Here is a 23,789-nt window from a genome sequence, read left to right as displayed (position 1 = left end):
ATTTGCTCCAAGGCACAAACCCGAGTTTGTTGAGGACCCCCAACAAAGTGGATCGCAGCTGCACAGAGTGAACCCCTGGGCTCTCAGCCAGCATCTCAGGGCTCTGCCCGTGGTGAACTGGCAGCCACATGGAGGGTTGCCGCTTTGCCCGGATGGTGTCTCATGCCAGAGGCTGACCACCCTCGTCTCCCACACAGGGATCGGGATCGGGATGCTGCTTGTGTCCTCGCTGGTGTCTCTCTACTACAACGTCATCATCGCCTGGACTTTCTACTACCTGGGCGCGTCCTTCCAGAGCCCCCTGCCCTGGTCCTGTGACGCCCTACAGAATGCCCACCTCTGCCAGGCCCAGGTGCTCCCTGATCTTGGTGGGGGGGGCGTGGAGCAGGAGGTGCTTGTGGGGGGTGGGGGGCTGCTTCCCATAGGAGTGCAGCTTAGCCCAGTTCCGTGTGTTTCGGTGTCCTGGTCCTTCCCTGCTCCCTAACCTGGCGTACGGCTCATGTGTATTTCAGAATGTATCCTTGGGAAACGCCTCTCGGCTCAGCGCCAGTGAAGCATTTTGGAAGTGAGTCTCTGCCGCTTGGTTTTGAATGGATGGGGCTGACCCTGTGGCTGCGAGGGGTATCCGTCTGCAAAAAGCAGAGGTGCCGGGGTTTGAGGCAGCCGGGATCGGGAAACGAGGCCATTGGACTTGGGGCTAAGGGCTGGAAAAGCGGTTGGGGTGTGAGACGCTGTCCACATGTTCAACAGATGTCTCTTTCTGACTGCTGGTGCTTCAGAGCAGATGTGGAGTTGCCTCTCGGTCCAACGGTACCCAAGAAAAGACAGTGCCAAGCTTTGGGCCAATTTGGGGCACAGCTGCCCCACCACTGCTGACTTGGGTTTCGTTGGTTCCTGCTCAGATTCTGGCATCCTTGGATTTGGGCGGGCAAGCAGTTTTCTCCTGGGGGGGGGGGTTGCTGGTGGTTTAGCTGCTGACTCGGCGAGTGGGAGCAGCATTTCTTCAGGCTCCGATAGCATCAGCCCAGGCACTCCGGGCTCCGGAGTAGAGCAGCTTTCTCCAATGACCTGGAGATGCTGCCAGTTGAGCGGGGAAGAACCACAAAGGTTTCTTGATGCTTGGTAGATTCATGTCTTCAGGATAGTTTGGGTGGGTAGCCGTATTGGTCTGCCGCGGAAGAGCAGGATTTGAGTCCGGCAGCACTTTAGAGACCAGCCAGATTTTCAGAGTGCGAGCTTTCGAGAGTCAGAGCTCTCTTCTTCAGGGATCTCCATTCCTCCTCGTGTCTGAAGAAGGGAGCTGTGACTCTCGAAAGCTCGCACTCTGAAAATCTGGTTGGCCTCTAAGGTTCCACTGGACTCAAATCCTCGAGTCTTCAGGAGTGCCAATGAAATAACATCTGGCTCAGGACGTTCCCTAGCGATGGAAAGGTGGCTGGGATATGCCCCTTGGCCAGGGGAGGGCCACCTCTTAGAGAAGCCAATGGGCTGCAGGCCTTCCTCCCAAGGGCCCTGGCTGGTGGCCAGTCAGGGCTGGCTTGAGGGGGGGAGCGGGCTGGATGGCGGGGTGCTGCCCCACCCGCCCAAAGCGTCTCCAGCGCTCCCCTTTGCATTTTCCAGTGAGCGGGTGCTGGGAGTGGTGCACAGCTCCGGACTTGGGGACCCTGGCCCGGTGAGGTGGCCCCTGGCGTTGTGCCTGCTGCTGGCCTGGGCCGTCATCTTCCTGTGCACGCTGCGAGGCATCCACAGCTCTGGCAAGGTGAGTGCCTCGAGCAGCCAGCCGGGGTCTTTTCTGTCTGCGGTGTTCAGAAGTCTGCTCAGGCTCTGGCTTTGGGAGCTCCCGGGCGAGGGCGCTGTGAGGAGCTCCTTCCGGGCACCTGATTTCTTCAGCACAGCCCGTGACCTGCCTGTCTCTAACCACCGCCAATGGCCCCCTGCCGCTTTCCTGGGGGGGGTGTCTGTCTGCCAGGTGGTGTATTTCACAGCCACGTTCCCCTACCTGGTCATCTTTGTCCTCATCGTCCGGGGTGCGACCTTGGAGGGCTCCATTGACGGGGTCCGCTTCTACCTCTCAGCAGACTGGAGCCGGCTGCGCAGTGCACAGGTACGCCGGGCTCAGGTGTGGGCTAAACTCCGTCCAGGGTGCAGAGTCAGCATGCCAGAAGTCCAGCTTTCATGCTTTGGGGGTGGGGGGGGCAGAGTTTTCTAGTCTTTGCAGCCTCGCAGACTTTAAAGTTGCCTTTGATGAACGGTTTATCTTGCTGCTTGTGATTTTTTAAAATTACTGTTATTGCTGGAGAGGTTTGGCTGTAAAGCGGCTCAACAAAGAAGCTCGATACAACTTCATAGAATCACAGGGTTGGAAGGGAACTCCAGGGCCATCTAGTCCACCCCCCTGCACAAGGCAGGGAATCCACAACTACTTCCCCCACCCCCAGTGACCAGAGGATGGCAAAAACTTCCTTCTAAGTAAGCTTGTCCAGAGCGGCAGGGGCTTGTCTTTGAGGGCATGGAGACCTTTTGCACTTGCCTGCATATTCTGCCTTTGCAAGTGAGGACTCCAGTTGCTGTTAGGGAATCCCACACGGAGCTCTTGCCCTGCTGCAGGTCTGGAACGACGCTGCCTCCCAGATCTTCTACTCTCTGGGCATCGGCTTCGGGGGCCTCCTCTCCATGGCTTCCTACAACAAGTTTGACAACAACGTGATCCGGTGAGAATGCCTGCCTGGGAAAGGAATCCTCCAGTCCTCCTTCCCGCTTGGATGGATCCCCAGGGCCGTCCCTTTGGGGCTGTGGATTTCCACCACTGGGGGCTTCCAACAGCCCCCTCTGCCCCGGCAGCCTTCCTGAAGCCCTCTGGCTCTCTCCAGCTCACAGTGTCCCTCTCTGGCCTGCAGGGACACCTTGGTGATTGCCATCGGAAACTGCTGCACCAGCTTCTTTGCTGGCTTTGCCATTTTCTCCATCCTTGGCCACATGGCATGGAGGAAGAAGGTGCCGGTGGGCGAAGTGGCAGATTCAGGTAAGGAGGTGGAGTTGGAGCCCCGCCCGCCTGCTTGAGCTGTTCTCCGGTGAGATGTTCTCAGGAGCAGAGCTGATTTTCTGCCTGAGACTTGAGACGGGGGGCGGAGGGAGGGCTGCTTCCAATAAAAGTGCTACTTAGTCCAGAGGTCCGTCCAGCCTCTGACTTTTGTCTAACCTTCTAGAGGGACTTCTTCTTTCATTGCTGCCCTTGGTAGAAAAGCAGCTCCTTTTTTCTGTCTGGGATCCTTGTTGGCATATTGAAAATTTTCTCCATGTTCTCCCAGTTTTTTGGACTGAAGTATCCTATCAGGTGTGCTCTGCAGACAGGGTCCCGTCTATTCCAGTTTGCAGGAGCAGAAATTCAGTCCAGGACTCTTGGCATTACACAAACAACAAAATGTGTTTCTAGCCTTTATGACTGCACAACTAGACTTTTCTTTAAAGTAAAGGTTTTATTTAAAAAGAAAAGATAGGAACAACAGTAGAAAGTGTTTAGAAACGTACACAAAGCACTACTTTTGAATTAGATTTAAACTACAACAGAAAAATATATTCAAAGTATATAACAGGACAACTAGATTATATAATAGCTCTCTTCCCCTCTCCTTAATTGCTTATACCCAAACTTTAATGTCAGTGATTTTTAATCAGTCATCTCTTCTATATTTTATCTCTATAATTAATTTATCTTAGTTTTAACTGAAATAATCGAAGAAATCTTTCAATTTTTTCCAGAATTCTGATACTGGTCTGTTGTGCACATAGGAAGTTATTTTAGCCATTGATACATATTATTATTCATACATCTTGTCTATCCACTCAGGCATGTCAGGGCACGAATCTGTTTCCCATTTTGCTGCATATAGTACTCTCGTAGCTGTCACCATATACCGGAAAAGATCTCCCTGTTCTTTTGCAACATTATTTGTTAAAATATTTAGTAGCATATTTTTCAGGCTCAGCTCAAACCTGAACTTGAGAATCTTCTGTATCTCTTCATGTATCTTTATCCAGTATCTTCGTAATTCCTTGCCTGTCCACCACATGTGATAAAATGTTGCATCTGTACATTGATATTTCCAACACTGCCCACTCTAATCCGTACTAATTCTCACGATATCTTTGGGCGTAATATACCATCTAGAGACCATTTTGTACCAGTTCTCTCTTAACAATTGGCAGTCTGTAAATTTAGTGTCTTTGGTCCTTAGCTTTTCCCATTGATTCATGGGGATGGTTTCTCAGAAATTTTTCATCCAATTTAACATACAGTTTTTAAACTTGTTCCATTTCTGTGTGGTGTTGCAGTAGAATTTTATAATTTTTTTCTAGTAAATGCTTCAAGTCACTGCTTATTAGTCATTCGAATTCTATTTTTTCTCTTAATCGGCCTCCGTATTTGGGAGTTTGTTCTTTGAGCTTAGATACTATTTGATGATACATCAACCACGGCATGTTTTTCCGCTGCACTACTAGACTTGCGTGTGTGGGAAGGTGGTGCTTCCGAGAGCCCTTTGGAAGCAGGGGCCTGGCAGAGAAGTCCTCTCCTCCCAGTCTGATACGGCAGGGATTTTCTGACGCACGCTCTGCCCTTGCCCAAGAATAGCAGGATGCCTTATGCCTTATAGTGCAAACATGGAGCAGTGCGTCGTCTTTGCATAAAGCATACAGGCTGGAGAATATGGCTTTTCTCGGTGCTTATTTTCCACTGTTGGGGTGGTGTACAGTGCAGAGAATGCCACGAAGCTTCCTGGGGCCCTTCCACCTCTTCGTGGCCTACCCTTCAGGGTCTCTGGATGAGGTGGGTCTTTCCTAACAGGTTCCTCTTGAGATCTTTTAACTGGAGAAGCTGTTCACTGGACTTTAGGAAAGCAGGTGCCAAGCCCCTAACCAGTGGCTGCTTAGGGCAGTGTTTCCCAGTCTGTGGGTCCTGACCCAGAAGTAGGTTGTGGTTAGAGATGGGCACAAACCTAAATACGACCCAAAAAAACCCACGAACCAGGCCGGTTCGGGGTTCGCGAACCAGGGTTCGTGGAAGCTCCTTTTCACGGAACTTCCACAAACTGTATGCTGGTTCGTTGGGTCGTATTTACAGGGGCAGTTTAAATGGCCATTTCTCCAGGGAAATGGCCATTTAAACCGCCCCTTTAAGGGACTTGCAAGGGCAGGTCCCTTTAAACTATTAGCTGGCAGGTGGCAGGGGGGATCCCCCCTCCCCGCCGCCTGCCAGCTGATAGTTTAAAGGGACCTGCCGCTTGCAAGGCACAAAAGGGCCCTTTAAACTGTTAAGTGCCCCTTTCTTGGCCGCTGTTAAGGCTGGGAAGGGGCATTTAAACCCCGCAAACCATGAACTGGTCCGTAACTGGTCCAGTTCCGTGATTTGTGGTTCATGAAAACCACAAACCAGGTTCGGTTTTTTTTGGTTCTGTGCCCATCTCTCGTCGTGGTGCCTGTGACAGCAGATTCTAGGCTTTTGCAGTTTAAATGATTTATGTCACTCTGTATTTGGAAAGGAGGTCACCATACAAAGTAAATTTAGACTTGGGAGGCACCCTTCCAGAAAGGTTGGGAGTGGCTCGGGGTGTTCAGGCCTGTGGCAGAATCTTAACCCAGAGCTCCGAGTTCCGGGATAAGCCCCCTTGGCCACCATGAGTGTTTTGTCCGTGGTGTGTGGGAAGGGTGCTCCAGGGCTCTTCCTCCTGCCTCCCAACCTTGGGGGCTGCAAGGGAAGGGACCCTGCCTTCTACTTCCATTCTGGACACACAGAACTTCTCCCCCTCCGGCACGTGCTCCTTCCACAGGTCCCGGGCTGGCGTTTGTTGCTTACCCAGAAGCCCTTGCTCTGCTGCCAGGCTCAGCCTTCTGGTCCATCCTCTTCTTCATGATGCTCTTCACCCTGGGAGTCGATACGCTGGTGAGTTGCTGCTAGGGTTGCCAGCCTCCGGGTGGGGGCTGGAGATCTCCCGGACTTACAACTGATCTCCAGGCAACAAAGATCAGTTTCCTTGGAGAACATGGCTGCTTCGGAGGGTGGACTCTATGGCATTATACCCTTCTGAGGCCCCTCCCCTCCCTAAACCCCACCCTCTCCAGGCTCCACCCCCAAAATCTCCAGGAATTTCCCAACCTGGACCGGGCAACCCTCATTGCTACAGTCCTGCTGGAGGCCTCCTCCTCAGCCCCAAACTGCGTCCCAGCAGCCTCTTGAGAAAATGATATTGTTTCCGTAGCCCTCTTGTGGTCTTGAAATAGTCAAATGTCTGGGGCCACCTTTCCCCAGATGTTGTCTGTCCTTGGCATGATCCCTTACCGTGATTGTCAGGCGACATGTCTTTGGGCCTGGGAGAACTTATGCTAAGTCTCCCATCCTGGCCTCTCCGGCAGTCCCCTGCAAATGGGTGGCCAGGGGGGTTCTGGCAGTTCTTGACGACAGCAAGTACAGAAGAGATCCTGAGACCAACCCAAGTGGTGGGGAGGGGAGAGATCTCGCCTGCTGAAGACTGGGACTGACTTGCAAGCCGTGTGGTGCTGGGATGGCGCCCAGAGGTGGCGTGCCCCTTTCTCATGGGTGTCCGGGCCGCTAAGTGCAGGAGGCATCCACTGAAGGATGGAGACCCCTGGAAGATTCCTTTGGCTCCTCGAGAACTAACAGCTTTATTGGAGCAGAAGCTTTTGCAGGCCCGAGGCGGCTTCCTTGGCCCACGCCTGGCGGTGGCCCTTCTGGCCCCTGCTGCTTGCCTTTGTGGAGACCCTCCCTGTATGCCATGCCAAATTCAGACCAAGCTGAGATTTGAGAGCCAGCGTGGCATTGCCTGGCAGGGCCATCCAAATCATTTCTGCCCTGGGAAAGAATGGCAGCTTTGGTGGGCTGGGGGAGGAAGTGGGTGAGTGTCTCGGCGGCTCCTCTGAGACCCCTTCAGGGGATTCAGGGAGGGGCATTCTTGGGAGAGCGCCCCCCCCTTTCTTGACCCTAATCTCTCCCACTTGCCTGTCAGTTTGGCAACATGGAAGGCATCACCACAGCCGTGATGGACGAGTTCCCCTCCCTGCGCGACTGGAAGCGGAAGGCCCTCTTCCTGGGGGGGCTCTGCTTTGCCTTCTACTTGCTGGGGCTCCTGTTGATTACTGAGGTAAGTGGGCCTTTGACGGGCAAAGGGCTGCTTCCTGGCTCCCTTTCCCGTCAGTGACTGGGGGAGTGGCGGGCAGTGGAACCGCCACAGATGCTGGCGTGTGGCCGTGGTCCCTCGCTTCTGACCCCCCCCCCCGAGGCGTCTGCTCCTGTCCAGATGCTTTGAGGCTGCAAAGCAGGTTTCAAGTATTCTAGCCTGGTCGGTGAATTCTAATTTGAATGGTCTGTTAATTAAGTTTGCTGGCAAAGGAGCCAATTAGGAGTTCAGCGATTTTGGAAATTCCTGCTGGCAGTTAGCTCAGATCAGAGGTTGGGCAAGGGGAGCCGTCAATCATTTGGGAAGGCTTTTTGCTTGACGTTGCCTTTGACAGGCTCACGTTGCAGACGGCTTAGTTGCCTCTGAAGGGGTCTGGGGAGACCCCGGAGAGAGGGAACTGGCTAGAGACGCAGCAGTTGGGCTTTACTTTGAAAAATTGTATGCCGCCTCTCCAGGAACCTGCCCAAGGCAGCTTACAAAATGAAAGTAACAATACAAACAAAACATTCAAAGATACTAAAACCCAGCAGTAGAAAAAGCTGGGGGGAGTCTGGGCATTTTGTGCTTGGTGGGTGGGGGCTGTCAGTTGTCCCCATTTTGGCAGTCTCTTGTCAAATCAGGCCCTGCAGTGATGTGCCAGTGGGCGTTTTGGGGGGGCTACCCACTCCACCTTGCCCATTGCTCATAGCTGCCGTGCAATTGTGCACATACCTGTTCCTCTTCCTTATTTTGCACAGGGTGGCATCTTCTGGTTCACCCTCATGGATGCCTACAGCACCAGCTTTGGGCTCATCATCATCGTCCTCTTCATGTGCCTCGGCGTTGCCTTCTTCTACGGTGAGTCCCTTGCAGGCCCCCCCCCCCTTTCCTGCCCATCTCCTGCCACTGCCAACCAGAGGGAAGCCGGAACTTCCAGTGCCCGTGGCAAAGGTGCTCCTGTGGTCGTGGGTACCTCAGAACTTCAGCTGAGCATTCCATGCTTGCGAGGCAGGGCTGGGAAGCAAGGGGGTGGCTCAGTGGCAGCCCGGACACAGCGGTACAGCTTTCTACGGCCACTGGAGGAAGGCCAGGGCAAGCAGGAGCCAAGAGCGAAAGATGGGGGCTGCTCATCGGCCGGCCATTCCCCATGCCCAAGGCTGGGCCTGTATAGCTTTGTGCCACCCATTTACTCAGCACAGCACTGTTTGGCCTCCCGTTTAACTTCCCAGCTGCATGGCATCTGCAGCTCCATACTGTGCAGATGCTGTCCTGCCAACACAGACAGCTCAATTCAAGGTATTTGTTATTACACACAAAGCCCTTCACGGCCTTGGCCCAGCATACATACAAGATCGCCTCGCTCCTTATGTCCCTCCACGGCAACTTCACTCATCTGAACAGGGTCTCTTGCGGGTGCCAGCCCGAACATGGGTGAAATCAACAGCAGCCCACACACAGGCTTTCTCTGTGGTGGCCCCTGCCCTGAGGAATGGCCTGTCTGAGGAGGTCAGGGGAGCCCCCACCCTCCTGGCTTTCTGCAAACGATGCAAAACCGAATGTTTCAAAAAGGCTTTTTACTCAGATAGGAGGGAAGTATTGTAGGGAGGAGGTCTCAGATACTTCGTTAATGAGTTAGGGACCACAGACGTCACCACTATGTTGCCTTGCATATTATCCGTTGCTTGAATATACTACCTGTGCTTCATGTTGTCTAATGTCAGTCCTAGAATTGATTCTGTTTCAGCAATGTTTCTGTATTGGATCCTTGCTAATGCTGCGTCTTAGTAAAATCCTATGACGTTGTGGAAATGCCCTTGACACTGTATGGAAATGTCCTCGATACTGATTGTACTAATCTCACGCTATGTAATCCGCCTTGAGTCTCAGTGAGAAAGGCGGACTATAAATAAATAGATAAATAAATAAAACAAAACTGCCTTAGATACCAAGTCACACCACTGATGATCAAGATCCATATTGGTGCTGGCATTGGCTCTCCGGGGCCAAGGTAAAGGACTTCCACCTCGCCCCGTCCTTTTAGCTGGTGATACAGGGGCTGAACCGGAGACCTTCTGCCTAGCAGGCAGATGCTCTGCCTCTGAGCCATCGCGCCCATCCCAGAGCCCCCCCCCCCCCCCGAGTCCACAGGGGCTGTGCTGCACCCAGCCTCTCCCCAGAGTCCCCCGTCTGCTTGCTTCTCAGGTGTGGACCAATTCTGCCGTGACATCGTTGACATGATCTGCCTCTGCCCTCCCTGGTGCAGCAAGCTGCTTCTCTACTTCAAAGCCTGCTGGACGATCGTCACGCCGGGGATGCTTCTGGTAGGGCCTCCCCCCTCCAGCTGCTTGGCTGGTGGGAAAGGGAGCTGGTTGTCTCTCCCCCGCAGTTTCCTGCACTGGAACCCAAGCACGCGCACGTATTTTGGAGCGCAAGGAGCACTGGTGTTGTCTTGCCTAAATAACCGAGTTGGTAGTGGAGAGTGCCCTGAAGTCATAGCTGGCTTATAGCGACCCCCGGTGGGGTTTTCGTAGCAAGAGACTAACAGAGGTGGTTTGCCATTGCCTGCCTCTGCAGCCCTGGTCTTCCTTGGAGGCCTCCCATCCAATTATTATCCAAGGCTGACCCTGATTAGCTTCCGAGATCTGAGGAGATCCGCTGCTGTTTAAACATGCATAAAGTTGCCCTGTCCATCTTCATTAGTGCTCCTCTTTACTCCAAAGAAAAGCTGTGCCAGCCGTATGATTATGCCATTGCCACCCCTGAACTGTCCATCCCAGGAGCAAAATCAAAAAGAGTCCAGTAGCACCTTTAAGACTAACCAATTTTATTGTAGCATAAGCTTTCGAGAATCAAGTTCTCTTCGTCAGATGCACGAAGAGAACTTGATTCTCGAAAGCTTATGCTACAATAAAATTGGTTAGTCTTAAAGGTGCTACTGGACTCTTTTTGATTTTGCTACTACAGACTAACACGGCTGACTCCTCTGGATCCATCCCAGGAGGGCTCTCCAGGTCAGGGCAAGTGAATGGGTTACAGAAGCCAATTGGGATGGCCCTGCCCCGTCAGAAGGGCAGCCTGGGTTAGGGTTAGAGGCTCTCTCTTCTGAGCCTCAAAGCATCCCCAAACCTCTAGTTAGCTTCTGAATCCAAGATGGGAGATTGTGGAGGAAGATGAGAAACCCTGTTTTTGCCCTCTGCTGGGCATGGAGCAGGGGTCACTGAGGGTGGGGAGGGGAGGGAGTTGTGAATTCCCTGCCTTGGGCAGGGGGTTGGACTAGATGGCCCTGGAGGTCCCTTCCCACCCTAGGATTCGATCGTGTGTTGCCTTGGCTTTTCACCACCACCACAATAACAAACGTCTGCCTTTTGTGTTGAGACTCAAGGTGGATTACCGGATATAAAGCAGTGCTGCCAGGCAGCGAAAGACAACTGCTGAACAATACCATAGAACTCGGTCGATGGGATTCAGTTGCTTCACTGCCAATCCCTGCAGACTCTGGTTTGTTGTTGCCAAGAGACCCCCGAAGAAAGCCAGCTTGCTCCTCTGGAGGAGCGGGGGGAGCTCCGTGCTAATGTGCCCCCCCCTTCCCAGGTGAGCAGAGGCGATGCCGTCCCTTGACTCCTCTTTGGTGTTCTCTGCTCCCTCCCCAGTTCACCCTCTTCTATATCTTCCTGGATTTGTCGAGCACGACTTTGCACTATGGCACCTACAAGTATCCACGCTGGGGGGAGGCCCTGGGGGTCTGCCTGGGGGTCGTGACCTGCATCCAGATCCCACTTTGGGCAGCCGTGGCTCTCTGCAAGGAGTCCGGGACGCTGATAGATGTGAGTGTGTGTGTGTGTGTGTGGGGGGCATAGCTGGTTCAAGGGGGCGGCAGGCTCCAGAAAAGGGCTGTTGCTGATACCTTTGGGGGCTACCAGTGGGAGCAGGGAAGGTCCTGGGGTGAAAACTTGCCTCTGCTCCACACTTAACTGGCTGGGCTTCAGCAAGCCATTCTTGTCCCAGCTTCACCCCTCCATGTGCAGTATATGCAGTATTAGTACTGGCCTACCTTACTGGGTGGTTGTAAAACCACCAAACTTTTAAAGAGTTGTACACCTTTGTCAGATGCTGCATGAAGCCATTGCCCAAATGGGTGTGCCTTGTGTGTGTAGCATGTGCAGCCAGGGTTGTCACCGAAGAACTAACAGACAGTATTGCTTTTTGTGCATCAAGTTGAAATACCAGTTTTGACCACAGTTCTGTGTGCCAGTACGAGGCCGCAGTAGCTCTGGAGCGGAGACCTGCATAAAGTTGCCCTGTCAGTCTTCAGGGGCCCCCCTTTACTCCAAAGAAAAGCTGTGCCAGCCGGGAGACTATGCCACCTCCACCTCAGGAGGTTCCCTGAAGTCAGAGCCTGCGCATCTATCTCAGAGAGAGATTTTTGTTGTTAATTTTTAGCAGTCAAGTAGCTAGCTCAGAAAGCTGAGACGGGGCAGGTCGGAAATCTAAGCCGCTGATCACTTAGAAGTCTCTCCTCTCTCCCCCGGAATGTTTGCAGCGGTTCAGGAAAGCCATCCACCCTCTGAATTCCTGGCGCACCACAAATGGAAACGGGCGTGACTTCTCGCACCAGATCATCGACGTTCCTTATACCGTGAATCTGACGGACCACGACTTCACAGGGGGCTGGCGGCAGCAGGGCAGCAGCGAGGCATGAATGGGGAGGAGGATGCTTTCCACCCGGGAGGGCCGGCTTGCAGGCAAGCCGGGGCGCGACAGGGGCGTCTGCCGCATGGGTGAAGTGGCCAAAAGGGCAGCCTGTTTGGCAGAGTCTCTTGGCCAGGGCTCAAGGAAGGTGGCACTTCAGGAACATGCACTGCTCTTGTTGGGCAGGAAACAGCGGAAACTTTTTAAAAAATGAAGCAGAGGGGTGTGTGGGTGCGTTTTGAAATACGCGAGGTGTCCTGGCAGGCATTTCTCACCTGCTGCCGCCTTTGCAGAGTTGGTGCTCAGCACCACTGCAGAGATCTTGGGCTGGCCTCACCCTCTGCCCCGCCTTGGCACGGAGGGCCCTGGAGGGCCAGTTCTCCAGGGGTGCCTCTCTGATGCTGGGCTGGGGCAAGGAACCACCAGAGCCCCGCCCACTTCCCCCGAGGCTCCTGCTCCAAGCGGCCAGAGCTGGGGAGGCTAGGCTGGCTTGGTCTCTGCTCTTCTCCCTTAGCAGCCTGACCGTGGGCCCCAAGGTAGAGCAGGGTGAGTCCTCTCCTACTTTGCTTGCCCTTCGGCTCGCTCTTTAGACAACAAACGCTAGCCTGCGTTTGGCACACCTTGGTGGCTAACGGCGCTTTCCAGAAGGCGCTTTGGGTGTGACCGCCTCCTGTTGTTGGCTTGGCCCAGGAGAAACACTTCTTCACTAAACAAGGGGTAAGAATGGGGGTGGCCCAGGCACAGATGGCTTTAAAAGGGATTAGGAAGATTCATGGAGGTCTATCCATGACTACTAGCCATGGTTGACTAAAGCCTCCACATCCAGAGGATCTAGCCATGTTAGTCTGTAGTAACAAAATAATAAAGAGTCCAGTAGCAACTTCAAGACTAACAAACTTTATTGTAGCCTAAGCTTTCGAGAACCACAGCTCTCTTCATCAGATGCATCTGACGAAGAGAGCTGTGGTTCTTGAAAGCTTACGCTACAATAAAGTTGGTTAGTCTTGAAGGTGCAGCTGGACTCTTTACTATTCCATATCCAGAGGCAGCAAAGCTCTGAATCCCATGTGGCCAAGAGGCAGCACGCGGGGAAGGTCTTGGCCCCTGTGCCCTGTTGGCCCTCCAGAGGAACTGGCTGGCCGTTTTGCAATAAAAGATTCTGGGCTAGACGGGCCACTGGGTCGATCCTGCAGGCCTCCCATGTCCTCATGAGTGCAGGCTGGGCCAAAGCCGGGCATCGCGGCATGCCTGGGGATGCTGCCATTTTAAATCCTAATGTGGGGCACCTTGTACATTCTGGGAGGGCCCTCCCCTCCCCTCGGGCCCTTCCGAACGCTGGTTTGAGGCTCTTCGAGCACTTGGAATGGCCGGGGGGAGGGGGCACAAAAGCAGCTCCTTCCACCACCCTGGGGGCCCTTAGCAGCGTTTTCTTAATGCCCATCTTTGACTTCAAAATGGTTGTGGCCTCCCTGGGGTCACGGCGTGTGTCTGTTAGCCCAGTGCCACCGAATTCCTCCCCCAGGCCAACTGCAAGGGTCAAGTCCTTTCGCTCGGTTAAGGGCGTGGGGGGCAGGAAGCAGGTGCATTTCTACAAAAACCAGCCCTGCCGTTTGGGGGCAGGAGTTTGCATGTGGGGGAGGGGAAGCAGCAGCCAAGGCTGTGGGAGGGGGCGCTTCATGGGTCCACTGAGGGGAGAGAACCAGGTTCAAATCCCCCTCCCAAAGGTGACGGGGTGGCCTCGGACCAGCCCCACTCTCACAGGGCTGGGCAGCGGATAATAATGTAGAAAGGGGCTGCCGTAGCGTTGTCTGTAGGGGGAGTTTCCTTTTCCCTGTTAAGAGAGTGTTTACAACCCCCCATGGCATTCTGAGACGTTACCAGCATCAATAAAAGTGGAGTTCTGCCCCTGCCGCCTGTCTTTTCCTGCGGAGTGCCAAAGTGGGGGGGGGGGCGGGGGGGCTGTCCTTCACCTCCCCAGCTTTTCGGCTTCGTTCTGGCTTGGCAGACCCCCTGGGCTGGAGCGAAGGGTCTGTCCCTGCAGCTGAGGGAGGGGAGCAGCCACAGGGTCGCTCTGATGCTTCTGTTTACTCCGAAGCGACCTGGTAGCAGGGAGGGGTGGGGGAAGCAGAGGTCTGGCCAACTCGACAGAGAACAAGTTACTCTCTGGGGCAAGACTCAAAGAGGATTTATGAGGCGGTCCTGGAGGATAAGTGGGCACCAAGGTGGCAAATAAGGTTTGAAGAGAGGGAAGGTACAGCAGTGCCCATTGGCACAAAAAAACGTGGCTTGCGGTGGCCAAGTGAAGCTGCAGGCCCAAGCCCTCCACCCACCAGTGTTTTAAGCAGGGAGCGAGAAGCAGCACAAGTCTGGCTCAACCCCATCGGCCAGTGAATGTGAAGCACCTCCCCCTGGACGCAGGCGGCCTGTGGGTGGGCCTGTGAAGGTCCGGGGGCTCACAGCTCCCTGATGCATTCCTCTGACCCTTGGAGCGAAGGTGAGGTGGCCGAGCCCCCAGGAGATGCATGCTGCTACTGCTGCACCGTTCCTAATGAAGTAGCGGTTCCCACGGTCTGCAGTCGACGCCCAGAAAAGACAGCTTGAGGTCCAGCCTCTTAAAATCGCCTACGTGCTTTATTGGATTGAAAACAGTTTTATGAAATGGCTGTAAAATAAAATCAGACTCGGCGGATGCACAGCGAGGGTTGCCGCCCTGACATGTGCCTGGCACTGCCCAGGATAGCGGCCGGCAGCATGAAGGAGAGGGTGACCCGGAGGAGGCGAAGCATTCTTTGCTTGGCAACACCTCCCGAGAGTGATGGTGCAGCTGCCCCCCTCCGGCTGAAGCCCAGGCACGCTGGTCCTGGAAAGCGGGTGCACAGATGGGCTCTTTCTTTGTGGCATCCTTACTGGCCCCAAGCAGGGCTGAGCCAACAGTCAGCCTCCCCCCCACCCCCACCCCCGCATGCCCGGAGCCACTCACTCAAGCTCCGGGGTTTCCTCTTCCTCTGCAAGGCAGGGGCTCAAGCCAACAGGCGCCATCCCAGGCTGAGGAGCTGAGAAATGCAGGCACTTTGTTGCAGAGGGGCAGGGGCAGCACTGGCTCCCCTGGCCCACCTCCACAAGACGCCCCGAAACCCTTGTGGTGCCCTCCGCTGCCAGGCAGATCTGGCTGTCAGTAAGAGGCTGAGGTTTCACCTGGCCTCACAGAAGTGTGGGGGGGGGCAGCGTGCGCCCAGCAGGGACCCTGCCAGCAGCCCAGCACCACTGCTTTTGTGCTCTAGTCTGAAGTGCAAACAGAAATCAGGTCCCACCCCCCAAGCAGGGAAAGAAGTATTGCTCCCCCCTTCATGACAGAGTCCCAAAGCAGCAGAAGCCCCAGTGGCTAAACCCTTTCACCCTTTGCTCACACATCCGGGGCTGGGGAGGGGGGGGGGCTTCCTCCCTGAGGAAACAAGGAGAGTCCGGCACGAGAGTGGGGGGGGGGAGCAGCTGCTCCGGCACCTGCAGGGGCTCAGGCGAAGGTCCACCAAGCGGACGCCGCCTGCTCTGGGAAGAGCACCAGCCTCCAGGACCCTGAAGAAATACCTGCCCCTCCTCAGCTCCTGCAAAGAACAGCCCCACAGCCCTTTCCTCCTGGACCCCCCCCTCCCCAAAAAAAACCCCTAAGGCACAGCGTTCGGAAGGAGGTTGGAGCCCTGCTCCTGGGGGGCAAAGGAAGCCTGCTGAAAGGCGCACGGAGGGAGGGGGGGGACGCAAGGCCTCTCTGCCAGCAGAGCTGGACTCCTGCCTTTATTCCCGACCAAGGGACTGCGCTGCAAGGGAGCCCTGCTGAGCGCCATTCATGACCCCCCTGCTGGCTGGACAGGACCCCCCAGCTGCTGCCTCACTCAAGGCAGAGTTGCCAGTTTCCTGGATGGAAGGGGGCTGGAGTCCTCCTGGAATGACCAACTGGAGGAAACGGCAGCTGTGGCGTGTGGGCTCTACAGCGCTGCATCCCTGCTGCGCACTCGTCCTTCCCATGCGCCACCCCTGGGAACTTGCCAAGCCAGAGATGGCAACTCTAATCCAAGGGCATCTCCTAGAGCACAAATCCCCCTCCCTCCCAGCAGAATAAAGCCGCCCGCCACCTTCCCTCCCACGGAGCAAGCAGTCGCTGGGCCTAAATTCCCAGGGCACCCCTTGCCGGCTTCACCTGTGGCAGTGGGCTCCTTGGTGCTTTTTTGACACTTTCAGTACTGCCACACACTTCCTTTGGGGCTTCATCTGGGGGGGCTGGGAAGAGGACAGGCATACCGGGGGGTGGGGGGGGAAGAGTCCTGGGTCTCGGAGTTTGCTGTGCTGAGGAGAAGCAGTAAACAGAGCAGAAGAAACAAGGCAGCGGGGGGGGGGGGGGTGGCACGCGAGCAGGAGGCGTCAGCGGTAGCCATGCGCAGCCAAAGCGAGGGGCTTTTCAGCCTGAGGAGGTGAGGCCGAGGTCACAAAACACACACATTTGATCAGCCCCCACCCCCAGCTGTGCTCGGAGGGTTCCCAGGCAGAGGGGGTGGGGCCCAGGGCCCCCCCTCCCCGTGTGGTGCTCTTGAGGGGCAGGGGGCTCCCCCTCCCTCGCCCCCACTCCGTCCCCAGTGGACAGGGCCTTGTCCCAGGGGGGGTTGCCCCCTCCTTCCTACACCCGGGCTACTTCTTTGGCTTCTTGAAAATCTTGAGGGGGAACTTCTTCTTGCCCGGGCCCGAGTCGGTCTCCTCGCCCGTGGAGCCGCTGTCTTCCTCTCCCGCGTTCTTCTTGGAAGCCAGCTGGGGGATGCGGGTGCTGCCCTTGCTGACGCTGTTCGGCCGGGAGTCGGAGACCGGGGAGGGGGTGTCGGGCTCAGTGGAGCTGGGGCTGTGGGACCGGGAAGAGTCGGAGTGGCTGGGCCGGACCCCCATCCCGCTGGCTGCAGAGTGGCTGATCTCGCCGAGGCTGGAGGACTTCTCCAGACCGTGGTTCAACATCATCACCTTCTTCATCACGATGGGGCTCTCCGGCAGCTGTTCCTGCAGAAAGGAGGCCTCCGGGTGCCGGTGATGGCCGCCGTTAGGGGCCGAGTGGCCGGAGCCGACTGCCTCTTCCGTGGCCTTGTGCAGCAGGGTTGGCCGGTTGGGCAGAAGCTTGGGAGCTGCGCTGGCGCTGCGCTGATGGTCACTCATGTGAGGGAGGGAGGAGTCCGAGTCAGAGCGGGACAAATCTCTGCACAGGGGGCAAAGGAGAGAGAGAGAGGGGTCAGGCTGCGGTCCTAGAATGTGGCCCTGAGAGCTTCTGCATGCGTGCGCACACACGTGCATACCCAGAGATGCATTTTTGTGCACTGCTCAGCTATGAAGAGTAAAGAGTCCAGTAGCACCTTTAAGACTAACCAACTTTATTGCAGCATAAGCTTTTGAGAACCACAACTCTCTTCATCAGATGCATCATCAGCTTTTGAGAACCACAGCTCTCTTCGTCAGATGCATCATCAGCTTTTGAGAACCACAGCTCTCTTCATCAGATGCAACTTTACTGTAGCATAAGCTTTCGAGAACCACAGCTCTCTTCATCAGATGCCACTTTACTGTAGCATAAGCTTTCAAGAACCACAGCTCTCTTCATCAGATGCATCTACAATATTATGCTACAATAATGTTGGTTAGTTTTAAAGGTGCTACTGGACTCTACTATTTTGCAACTACAGACTAACATGGCTCACTCCTCTGCAGCTATGAAGAAGTAACCAAAACAACAGGAGGCACCCCCAGGTAGGCTGCAAGCAATGAAAAGCGAAAAACCACTAGGGGTATTATTATGTAGGCTCCTTAAAGAAAGACTTCACCCAATAAATATATAAAGTTATGAAGATATAAATATACAGTAAAGTTTATAGCGTTAAAGTGTTCAGTGCATCAATAATAAATATACAATAAATATACAATTATTAAAATACATGCAAAAGCCAATCCATAAGGTATCTATAAACCACAAATTCAGATATACAAGTATATTACAAGCAAAAATGTTACCAAGCAATATACTTGGTAAGTATATTACAAGCAAAAATGTCCACACACTAAACAGATGTTTGTCTTCTTGTTCTCCAGGGTGGACCAAAATCGGGGGGGGGGGGGTGCAAGGGCCCATACTGCCCTATCGGTTACTGAGGCACTGAACCCTTTCATTAACACTATAAACTTTTCTGTATACTTATATCTTCATAACTTTATATATTTACTGGGTGAAGTCTTTCTTTAAGGAGCTGACGTACTAATACCCCTAGTGGTTTTCCTCTTTCATCGCTTGAAGCTAGGAAGAGGACCAAGCTCCGGCCCACCTCCTTGATGGCACTTTTCTTCAAACCGCCATCCGAGCACCAGGAAAGAGGAGGGCAGCTTCGAGAATACGGGCCTCTCTGGAGCTCCGGACAAGCGTGCACTAGGCTGCCTCACAGGGTCGTCGTGTGGGCAGCTCCGACTACTACTCACGCTGCAAGCCAGGCACATCCCCCCCCCCCCCCCGGTGAGACTGAGAAAGGCAGCGGAAGCCCGTTTGTTCTGGCCGGCGCTGGCGAGGAGGGCTGGCAGCATCTAAGTGGAAAGGGGGCTCTTTTCAGGGCAAGGTGCATCTTTTGTGCTTTTTAATGCTGCAAACCACCTGGTTTTGCTGAGCCCCACAGCACGGCAGACATAATAAAAATACTGGAAAGGAATTAGCAAAAAAAAAAAAAAGTGTTTTACGTTCTTGAGAAATACAAAAAACTGTTGGCATTGGCAGCGATGGGTAGGCACCCGTGCATACCTGAGCTGAAATGTCACCTCGGGCATACCTGAAATGACGCAGCAGCCACAATTTAAATGCTTTTCTCCCCCCTCAAAATCCCCGACTCCCAAAACAGTATCCAAGACACAATCCCAAACCAAACGTTACTTCCAAAAATTCAGGATAATGGAAAACTGGCCTCCCCCAAATCCTGAAACAAAACAAACAGGAAACTTTTTGAAGCGCACAGGCCAGTTTAACAGAACTGGGAGCTCAATCCAGCCGAGCAATCCGCGGTCTGAAGGGAATGTTGCCGCTCTTACGCTGCCCCCGAAAACGAGCACATGGAGTGAGAGAGAGAGAGGGGAGGGCCAGAGATCCAGAGGAGTTGGCCGTCTTAGTCTGCAGTCGCAAAACAGCAAAGAGTCCAGTAGCAACAACCAATTTTATTGTAGCAGAAGCTTTCGAGAACCACAGCTCTCTTTGTCAGATGCATTGTCTGACGAAGAGAGCTGTGGTTCTTGAAAGCTTCTGCTACAATAAAGTTGCATCTGATGAAGAGAGCTGTGTTTCTCGAAAGCTTATGCTACAATAAAGTTGGTTAGTCTTGAAGGTGCTACTTGGCTATTATGGGATGGCCAGAGAAGGCATAGCTAAGTCCACTCCCTTTCAGCCCCTTCCCTGTTAGCAATCCCCAGTCATTGGCAACAGAAAATAATGCCGCTTCCTCGCCCACCTCGTGGCTGAATTACCACTAGACACTTCTCTGAGGCCATTACGGATGGGCAGGAGGGAGAGGCACCGGAAGCCATCCCCATGAGGTGTAGGAGTGGACCCCGGCGGCGGGGGGGGGGGGGGTGCACCGGGAAAGGGGATCAGCCTGCCCACTCTCAAGATGGTGGCAGGAAAGTATTTTGGGTACAGATGCTGCGCGGCATGGAGGGGGATCCATTACCCAGCCAAAAAACCGGTGCCCTTCCAGTGGCGAAACAGGGGCTCAAGGCCAGTGGAAGGGCAGAGGCAGCACTCCACATGGGACACGGCAAGCCTGCTTTCTCCAAGCCGCATGCGGACAGCTCCTTGGCTGAGCAGCACTCCTTCTCAATGGAGACGAGAGAGGCCTCCCTTGAAGGGTTGTTGCAAAGGGGAAGACCAACCACAACCCCGCGCGTATCGAAAGCCTATGAGAGACTTTAACTGCCACCCCTGGGAATGCCACAAGATGAGCGGAGCCCACTTTCCAAATTAAGAAGAGCGCGTGGCGACCCTGCCAGGAGGAAGAAAGCCACATATGAGGAACGTTTTGGTTAGACACATGAGGAAGGCACAACACTGCACAGCCGGTTAGCGGGCCTCAGGGCGGCCCGAGTCAGAGGGGCAGGCCGAGCACCAAACACCATGCCGTGGTACCCAGAGCTCTCGGTGTGGCAGCGTGTCCCAGAAGTGACGTCGGGCGGGGGCAGATTGGGCAGGGCGTCCATCTGGAGGATGTAAGAAGAGGTCGTGTGGTGGTAATAGATGGGGACGCCGTGGCAAGCAGAAGCCGGTGCAGCCGTGTGGGCAGCTGTGGAGGCGCACGAGGCGGCAGGGCCCGCCGTGACAGGGAAGGGCGGGCTGGCGCCTGGAACCTCGGAGCTGAAGGACTGGCCGCTGGTCAGGCTGGGCATTCGACGCAGAGTGACCCTGCCTGGCAGGAAATGGACCACCGGCCCCGATTCAGCCTGACTCTGGAGCGGCGGACTCTCTACCAACCTCTGAGATCCCAAGGCATGCTGGGAGTCCACAAGACGCTGACGCACGCTGCTCGGCAAGGCGGGTGCTGAAACGAGAGAGCGAGACAGAGATGAGGATTCGGAGCCCAGGATGGGAGATGGCAAGCCAAGGCGCCTGGCGTTAGTGAAGCAGGAGCTGGCGACGGGCTCAGGGGCCGGGGGAACCCCAGTCAGGCCACCCCCACCTGACAGCTAAAGCTCCAAGCAAACGTCACCCGCGAAGGAACCCCCCCCCCACACACACACCCCATTCCCTCGCTGAGTGGCCCTCCCTGCAGCGTGGGCCCATTGCTCACGGCCCTGTCTTCAGAGGAGGGAGGGAAGCAAAAGGGGATCCCCAACTTCACCCTGGGATCCTTTCGAGTATCAGACCCCTGCCAGGATCTCGTCTCCTCCACCCCTTCCTCTCCGTTGCCACTGGGACCCTGGCCTCCAGCCCAGCGGAGGAACCGAATTCTTCTCAAATGCAGCTCTGCTGGAATTTCCTGCAGCGAGTGCAGGCGGGACCCACTCGCGTCCCAGCTGAGGAGTTCTGAGGTCCCCCAGGCAGCCAACAAGGTGGGGGGGGGGCACACGTCTTTTCAGCACCCTCTCCGGAGGACACCTGGCACCCTTTTATCCCAGGGCGCTGCATGCACTTCTCCTTCCTCCACGTTATCCTCACAACAACCAGGCGAGACTGTTTGAAGGCTGAGAGCGTGACCAGGCCAAAGTCACCCGGGGACCTGCATGGCCCACTGGGGATTTCAAACTGGATCCTCCCATTCTAGTTCAGTACTCCAGGCTTTCTACAAACAGCTGGAAAGGAGTGACCCCCTGGGGGGGAGGGACGCAGCTCAGCCCTCCCTGAAGGCTTTCAGCAAATAAAATAGCCAGAGGGGGGAGAATTAACTTGCTCACAGATACCCCTGCTTGGCTCGGAATCCAGTGACAACCTGCCCTTTTTTAATGGGACCAGTTTCTAACCTTCCAACTCAAGGAAGGAATGTGGAGACCAGAGCCTTAAAAAGAACAAGGCAAAATAAACATAGGCTAGGGGGCACAGGCACACACCAAACTCTTCTATACGGAGTCAGACCCTCGGCCTCTCGAGGTCAGGCCAGGCTCTTCTGACTGGCAGCAGAGTGGCAGAGGGGGGCTGAACCTGGGGACTGCTGCATGCAAAGCAGACCCTCGAGCACTGAGCCACAGCTCTTCCCCCCCACCCCCCGCACACTGAGCCCCTGGACTGTAAGCGGGAGCACAGCCTACAACACTGGCTTTGGCCCTCCCGGTTTTCAGCGGTGGAAGAAAGAGAAAACTGAGTCAACTGGAAAGGGCCCTGCTGAGATGCCCCCGGCCCCAGGATGCCAGGCAAGGTGCCAGAGAGGAGCGAGACAAGAAGGGTGGAGGGGGTGGGGTGTGTGTGAATTAGCGTCTGTGCTCAAGGGAAAAGAAAAGCAGGGTGCTTGCTCGGCCTGCTCGGTTTGCATTTAGTCCAGCAAAGGTGGCAGAGTAATAATCCTCAAACCCGGGTATTTCCAGGACTGATCCTCTGAGCAGAGAGACGGGCGGTCACTGAACCTGTGTCCCAAGAGCAAGGCCGCATCTAGCAACGTCCCACAGGCAGGGCGGGGGTGGGGGGAGAGGGAGAGAGAAAGGGTTCATTGGCAATGAGAAGCATCCGTCTCCCGCCCGGCCCAGCCAGGAGCCACAAGGCAGCCCACGGCCCTCCCTGGGAGGAGCCAGCCCAGCCCCGCCTGCCCCATGCTGCTCTTGCCACCCCCGTTGTGCACGAAGCTCAAGAGGGGAAGAGGCCAGCGGCTGCCCTCTTTCCTTCTCCAGGGTCCCCCCAACCCAGTCCACAGTGGCTCTCCCCTCCTCCCTGCTTCTCTGTCTGGTTTAGCCTCCATCTCTCCGTCAACAGCAGAGACGAACCAAGCACCCGCTGCTCCTCTCAAGCCATGCTGAGTCCAGCTTGTCTGTCGTTGGTACAAAGGGAGAGTTACAGGTGCACACGGCTCCCCATCTCCCAGGTTGCGGTTTCCCAGCTGAAGCACTGCCGGATCAGCTCGCTTTCAGGCTTGCTCAAGCCCCTCTTCCTGATACAGGCAGCAACAGCCGGGAAGGCTGCACCGCGGCACACCTTTATTCCAGGCTAAGAGACGCTCCAGTGATTCCAGTGGTCTAGGACAGGCGGAGCGGTGCCATTTCTTGCTTCCTGGTGTGCAGACAGGCCCCCACCAGGGAAGGGAGGGCCTCGAATCCCGGCAAGAAGCCACGGCCTTGGCTGGCCCAGCCACAGCTTCCCACCAGGTAGCCCCCTTCCGTTTCGGCCGGCCCGAAGACCCCAGTCCTCCCAGCACCAGGAGGCACCTACACTGCATAGAGATGGGGGAGACGATCTCTTCATCGAGGTCGTCCACGTCGTCGGTCATGATGAAGTGGGAGGGGTTGGGCCGAGGGGCGGCGCCTGTCCAGCTGGGGTCGATGTTGAGGGCCGCCACCAGCACATGGATGCCCGGGTTGTTGACGATCTGGAAGCCGCACAGCTGCTCGATCTGCTGCCAGCGATGGAGCCGCTCTCGCAAAGCCGCCGTCACCTCGCTCAGCGCTTGCCTGGGGAGGGGAGGGGGAAGAGTAGCAAAGAGAGGCTGACATCGTTGCAGGGCAACCTTCTGTTGCACCCCAGAGAGCACCTGCCGGGAGTACCCGTCCGAAGGGCTCCTCCTGGAATTCCAAGATGGAAGGGAAAGCCACATGACCTCCCAGCCCACACCCCTCTCTTGCACCACGGCAGATGGAAAAGGGCTGCCCTCCGCCCCCAATCCCAGCTTCCCACACGGGAGGAGAAGAGGGCACCGAGGGGAACCGGAAGGCTGTGAGGCACGCTCACTTGGCAGTTAAGATTTTATGATCCACGTCATCCAGAGACGAGCTGTGGGCCACGTGGAATGTTCCAAACAGGGTGTTCCGCTTCTTCTTTATTTTCTCAGCCTGGAAAAGAGCCACAGGGGGAAAAGGCCACTAAGTGGGCTGCCTATTCAGGGCCTCGCTCTTGAGGAAAGATGCGGAAGCAGCCACTGCTAAGCCAGCCCCCCTCGGAGGTACGGAAAGAGTCACGCTGGGAAACCGAGCCTCCGAGTCTGCCCCAGATGTGTGCCGGTTCCCCAGATGGCTGAGCGTCGCTACAGCCCTGTCCGCCCTCCCTGGTGGTGTCTTGTATCTCCCACACCTCGGTGGATAACCACAGGGATTCCTTTTGGCCACATCTTCCAGGTAGCCCCCGCTGGCCGAAGAAACCATTTGCGGCTCAACTGTATTCACGCTGTGGGCCTTTGGCAAAACGGGGCCGGCTTGAATGTTTTCCCAAACCTGTACTCTGACGCAACCGGTCGATGCCCAGACTGAGCG

At 55.4% G+C, this 23,789-nt stretch overlaps 2 protein-coding genes across 8 annotated transcripts in view; one reads left to right on the top strand and one right to left on the bottom strand.

The window, feature by feature from the left end:
- The window catches only part of LOC129325877 (sodium-dependent proline transporter-like), a 33,991-nt gene extending 21,212 nt beyond the window's left edge, over positions 1–12,779 (top strand). For 3 of the 4 annotated variants that reach the window (XM_054973837.1, XM_054973840.1, XM_054973836.1), the window contains exons 4-15: positions 198–352; positions 513–565; positions 1,621–1,759; positions 1,970–2,104; positions 2,608–2,711; positions 2,898–3,022; positions 5,826–5,938; positions 7,020–7,154; positions 7,928–8,027; positions 9,372–9,490; positions 10,820–10,993; positions 11,710–12,779. In XM_054973837.1, coding sequence (XP_054829812.1) covers positions 198–352; positions 513–565; positions 1,621–1,759; positions 1,970–2,104; positions 2,608–2,711; positions 2,898–3,022; positions 5,826–5,938; positions 7,020–7,154; positions 7,928–8,027; positions 9,372–9,490; positions 10,820–10,993; positions 11,710–11,868 — 1,511 coding nt within the window. In that variant the 3' untranslated portion in view covers positions 11,869–12,779. The remainder of the gene's footprint in view (positions 1–197; positions 353–512; positions 566–1,620; positions 1,760–1,969; positions 2,105–2,607; positions 2,712–2,897; positions 3,023–5,825; positions 5,939–7,019; positions 7,155–7,927; positions 8,028–9,371; positions 9,491–10,819; positions 10,994–11,709) is intronic. The other variant, XM_054973838.1, reaches the window with a different exon arrangement.
- Positions 12,780–14,470: 1,691 nt separating this feature from the next.
- The window catches only part of STIM1 (stromal interaction molecule 1), a 129,101-nt gene continuing 119,782 nt past the window's right edge, over positions 14,471–23,789 (bottom strand). For 2 of the 4 annotated variants that reach the window (XM_054973335.1, XM_054973336.1), the window contains 4 exons: positions 23,272–23,372; positions 22,756–22,994; positions 20,035–20,443; positions 14,471–17,085 (listed from right to left, as the gene is read on the bottom strand). In XM_054973335.1, the coding sequence (XP_054829310.1) occupies positions 16,536–17,085; positions 20,035–20,443; positions 22,756–22,994; positions 23,272–23,372 (1,299 nt within the window). In that variant the 3' untranslated portion in view covers positions 14,471–16,535. Of the gene's footprint in view, positions 17,086–20,034; positions 20,444–21,906; positions 21,985–22,755; positions 22,995–23,271; positions 23,373–23,789 lie in introns of all 4 variants that reach the window. The other 2 variants (XM_054973337.1, XM_054973338.1) reach the window with 2 other exon arrangements.

Source organism: Eublepharis macularius, chromosome 3 (genome assembly GCF_028583425.1).
Source record: "Eublepharis macularius isolate TG4126 chromosome 3, MPM_Emac_v1.0, whole genome shotgun sequence".
In the NCBI taxonomy this organism is placed as follows: domain Eukaryota; kingdom Metazoa; phylum Chordata; class Lepidosauria; order Squamata; family Eublepharidae; genus Eublepharis; species Eublepharis macularius.
This window is presented reverse-complemented; position numbering and strand designations above follow the sequence as displayed.